The sequence below is a fragment of the Carassius auratus genome, chromosome 9 (assembly GCF_003368295.1).
Source record: "Carassius auratus strain Wakin chromosome 9, ASM336829v1, whole genome shotgun sequence".
Lineage (NCBI taxonomy): Eukaryota > Metazoa > Chordata > Actinopteri > Cypriniformes > Cyprinidae > Carassius > Carassius auratus.
The window spans coordinates 30,439,948-30,445,068 of record NC_039251.1 but is presented as its reverse complement, the minus strand read 5'-3'; the positions used below and the strand labels follow the sequence as shown (position 1 = coordinate 30,445,068).

At 49.3% G+C, this 5,121-nt stretch overlaps 1 protein-coding gene across 1 annotated transcript; it reads right to left on the bottom strand.

Moving 5' to 3' along the window:
* Window positions 1-600: 600 nt before the first annotated feature.
* Window positions 601-3,541, bottom strand: LOC113108082 (uncharacterized). Its single transcript, XM_026270900.1, has 4 exons — window positions 3,464-3,541; window positions 1,793-2,877; window positions 1,342-1,696; window positions 601-1,223 (listed from the first exon to the last, which is right to left on the bottom strand). Exons 1-4 carry the CDS (start codon window positions 3,539-3,541, stop codon window positions 744-746), a joined length of 1,998 nt encoding a protein of 665 aa, XP_026126685.1. The 3' UTR covers window positions 601-743.
* Window positions 3,542-5,121: the final 1,580 nt, after the last annotated feature.

Here is a 5,121-nt window from a genome sequence, read left to right as displayed (position 1 = left end):
TTTTTTTTCTTAAAGTCACAAAGTTTTACTTCACAATAAATATAAAAAATGTAAAACAAATTCTCCTTGTAATACGATATAATGAGAACAAAATAACATTTCTCCTCTTTAGTGCACTTCTTTTCAGGATAAAAATAAATAAATCATAAATTAAAACCAATGTAAATAAACCTCTTACTGACTGCTGTTAGAAATGCGCGGCTGAGTGGCGCACACCTGACTGCTGGTGGTTGCGCTAGTGGTGAGTCACGTGACGGTACAACACAGGAGAGGGGGAGGAGAGCAGTGTCGAGGGCGAGCAGCACTCCTGAGGCCGGTGACACACTGGCTGCGTGGCGTGAGCGCCACGTCCCAGAAGCGTCCCAGAAGCGTGGCAGATTCTGTGTCTTTACACACCAGAAGCGTGCCTGACGCGGCGCTGGCGCGCTGCTGCTGTAGAAGGAAACCGTTGACAGACCAGGCTCATGTCTTCATTACAACAATATATACTTTTTTTTACACACCTACACCTACGCCTACTGATAAAGGACACCGTCAAAAGTGTTGACGGCGAAATAGATTATGTTTGACAGGTGCAATATTTCAAAATCGATATTTAGATACACCGTCTGGTGCACCTGGACATATCATCAGTGATGTAACCTAGGATCACGGGGGGTTTCGGGTCTTTCAACAATCAGACCCCCTCCCCTAGGCGACCCAGCCGGGGTGATCAGGTCCCAGCTTATGTCCAGGTAGCGCTACTACCCTACACGCCATGCCTCTCCTCTCCTGATCCACAGCCACCTTGATGCTACTTCTGCAGCATCAGTGGCCAACTTGATGGCCCTTCGCTGGCTCGCCCCTGTGATGCCAAGCATTTTGTAGGCCCTGCAAAGGGATTGGCCCACAAACCCTCGACATCCCACTTCGACGAGTTGGCATATTGCCCGCCACCCATTGCTCCGGCAATCCTCCACAAGCTGGGAGTACTTTGCCCTCTTTCTTTCATTGGCCTCCTCCATACGGTCCTCCCAAGGCACTGTGAGCTCCAAGAGAATTACCTGCTTGGAGGCCTCTGAGGTAAGCACAACGTCTGGCCTTAATGTTGTTATGGCAACTGCCTCAGGGAACTTCAGCTGCTTGCCCAGATCAACTGACAGCTCCCAGTCACGCGCCGTTGCCAACAGGCCAGAGGAGGTGCCCCGGGCAGCTGGTGTTGACTTCTCCCCTACACTGTATTTCTGCAGATTTCACCAGCATGTTCATGGCGAGTGCAAAAAGGATGACTGAGATTGTACAGCTAGTGATGATCCCCTTCTCAAGCTTGTGCCAGTCTGAGGTTGTTGTTCCGGAGGAGACTTTCAGATGGAAGTTGGCATAGTAGTCCAGGATGAGGTCTCTGAACTTCTTCGGGGTGTGATGCCGGTTCAGTGCCTCTTCGGCCAGTTTATGGGGTATGGATCCATAGGCATTTGCGAGGTCCAGCCACAGCACAGCCAGGTCCCCCTTGTTCTCTCTGGCTTCCCTGATAAGCTGAGTGACCACGCCTGTATGCTCCAGACATCCAGGTACCCCTGGGGTTCCTCCCTTCTGGACTGATGTATCAATATAGGAATTCTTCAGGAGATAGTCTGTCAGTCGCCTGGAAATGAGGCTGAAGAAGATCTTTCCTTCAACACTGTGAGCTCCAAGAGAATTACCTGCTTGGAGGCCTCTGAGGTAAGCACAACGTCTGGCCTTAATGTTGTTATGGCAACTGCCTCAGGGAACTTCAGCTGCTTGCCCAGATCAACTGACAGCTCCCAGTCACGCGCCGTTGCCAACAGGCCAGAGGAGGTGCCCCGGGCAGCTGGTGTTGACTTCTCCCCTACACTGTATTTCTGCAGATTTCACCAGCATGTTCATGGCGAGTGCAAAAAGGATGACTGAGATTGTACAGCTAGTGATGATCCCCTTCTCAAGCTTGTGCCAGTCTGAGGTTGTTGTTCCGGAGGAGACTCTCAGATGGAAGTTGGCATAGTAGTCCAGGATGAGGTCTCTGAACTTCTTCGGGGTGTGATGCCGGTTCAGTGCCTCTTCGACCAGTTTATGGGGTATGGATCCATAGGCATTTGCGAGGTCCAGCCACAGCACAGCCAGGTCCCCCTTGTTCTCTCTGGCTTCCCTGATAAGCTGAGTGACCACGCCTGTATGCTCCAGACATCCAGGTACCCCTGGGGTTCCTCCCTTCTGGACTGATGTATCAATATAGGAATTCTTCAGGAGATAGTCTGTCAGTCGCCTGGAAATGAGGCTGAAGAAGATCTTTCCTTCAACACTCAGCAGTGAGATGGCCCGGAACTGATCGATTTTTTGAGACTTCTCCTCCTTCGGGATCCAAACACCCTCTGCTTGTCTCCACTGGTCTGCTACCCTTCTCCTCCTCCAAATAACCTTCAGGATCTTCCAGAGTCTGTGGAGTAGTCTTGGACAGTTCTTATAAACCTTGTGAGGTACTCCACTGGGCCCTGGAGCGGAGTTTTCCCTTGCCCTTCTAACCACCTCCTGGATCTCCTTCCAACCGGGCTCTTTCCCGTCAAAGTCCAGTGCTGGTGCAGGTGGATTGATCAAAAACCTGCAGGGCCCTAGGTCTTGCTCTCTGTACTCATCAATGTAGGATTGCTTGAGGTGGTGGTCAACCTCAGCTTTGGAGCAGGTAAGTTGGCCGCTGCGCTTCTGTCCTAGCAGCTGTTTCGTAAATCCAAATGGGTTCGCTAGGAAGGCAGCTCTCCTCCTGGACCTCTCTTTCCTCCTCCTCCTATGCCCCTCAGCTCTCCTCAAAGTCATCAGCTTTTTGTGGATTATGCTGCGTAGCTCCGCAAGCGGTCCCCTCTCCTCTTCGCTTGCAACCTTGAACTGCGAATTTGTGAAATGTCTTTTAGGAAAAGAGTGGTGTCATCTGCTAGCTGACTAATGATCAATGAAGTTCCCATCACAGTCAAAGGTTTTATATTTTAAATATGTTTTAAGAAAATTACCAAAAGCTCAGCAACTATAATGAAGAGTAGCGGTGATGACCTCTTTTAATCATAAAACGTTGTGTAGTCCCAAATGGCAAGGAAATTGAGCTATTGATGTCATAATAGAGGGTAGAAATTAATTTCAAAAATTTATCACCAAATCCAAAATATTTCAGAGCTTGTAAAATAAAAGAATGTTCAACAGTATCAAACACTTTGTAGAAATCTAAAAAGAGAATAGCTCCGTCATCTTTAATGAGGTGATTATAATCTAGTAGATCCAATACAAGTGCACCAGCCACACCTTCTACACTCCCGGAATCGGACACTTACGCCACACCCACTCGTCCCCAATCACCAGAATTCTGAACACCTGTGCATCATCACCAGTGCCACATATAAAGCCATCCGTCACCATCACCCAGTGTCTGGTCTTGCACCGATCTCCTCACCCTTACCGACACGCTATTCGACTATCCTACCTGATCCTCTGAACCCACGTCTTCATCATCTGTGTTCCTGTGCCCATCGTCTTCATCTGAGTTACTCTGTGTCACCATCACCTAAGGAAAGTTATATTATCACTGTGTCCTCTTCGTGTCAAGATTCACCTGTGTCTGAAACCTCTGTGTCACATTAAAAACTATTGCACTGATTCCTCTGTGTCCTCGTGTGTGTCTGACAGAAGACCAGACCTCATGCAGAGCTCTTCAGATACAGGTGGGGACTGCACCGCGGATCCCTTCACTGAACCGGTTCACGCTGTACGATCCTCACTCATGCAACAAGCTCAACTTTCCTCACCGACTGTCAACAGTTCAAACACCGCTACAACTTCGGTCACTTCTTCAGTTGCCCCTGCGAGTCCCATGGCCAAACCAGCGTCATACAGCGGCACGGCGGAGGATTGCAGCGGGTTCCTGCTACAGTGTTCCCTCTACATGGAATCCAACGCTCATTTATTCACCACTGAACGCAGTCGAGTCGCATTCATCATCAACCTGCTCTCAGGTAAAGCTCTCCAATGGGCTCAATCTCTCTGGGAGTCGAACTCATCTGCCACTGGATCGGTTACTAATTTCTGTTCTCAGCTAAAATCTGTCTTTGGTCAACAAACTTCTGTATTATCTGTTCATGATCAACTATTTATAATTCGCCAACAGAGAAATGAGTCCATGAGTGATTATGCCGTACGCTTCCGTACACTCGCTTACATAAGCGGCTGGAATGAAACTGCTTTAATTACAGCATATCGCCACGGGTTATGTGATAAAATACAAAGTTTGATTGTTGTATATGAAGACTCACTGGGACTTGAGTGTCTTATTCAGAAATCCATCAGAGTCGCCCAGAGACTCACTGCCTGTCATCATCTCACTCCCGCTGTACTTCCTCTGCCCGCTATACCATCTGTCGCTCCTCCAGCACCTGAACCCATGCAAGTGGACTCAAACCACCTATCCACATCGGAACGTCAGCGGAGGATTAACACCGGGCTGTGTCTCTATTGTGGGGAGATGGACACCTCTTACCATCATGTCCAGTACGACCTCCACGCCCAGCAGTGAGTACCATCTATATACCACCTCAAACTGCTCCTCTGACTAAAACCTGGGTTACTCTAAGACATCTCCATTCTTCTGTTTCAGTACAAGCCCTCATCGACTCCGGTTCGGCGGGGAACTTCATCAACCAGCAAACATTAACTCGTCTAAGTGCCAAGCATCATCGAAGCCCCATCGAACTCAAAGTAACGACGATACAGGGAAAGCCGCTGGGCAAAGGTCTTATCCGCTATTTCTCCCCCACAATCATCCTCCGCGTGGGACTCCTGCATGAGGAAGACATCACGTTTATGGTGCTGGAGGAATCCACCGCAGACATCATCCTGGGACGCCCCTGGCTTAACCAACACCAACCTCACATCCATTGGCCCACAGTTATCCTCTTCCCCTGGTCCCAGCGGCGTTAGAAACAACTACGCGGAGCAAAGATCTTCACAAAACTGGACTTGAGGAGTGCCTACAACCTGATCCGCATCCGGAAGGGGGACGAGTGGAAGACTGCTTTCATCACTCTTTCCGGGCGCAATGAATACAGGGTCATGCCGTATGGGTTATCCAACAGTCCATCCGTCTTC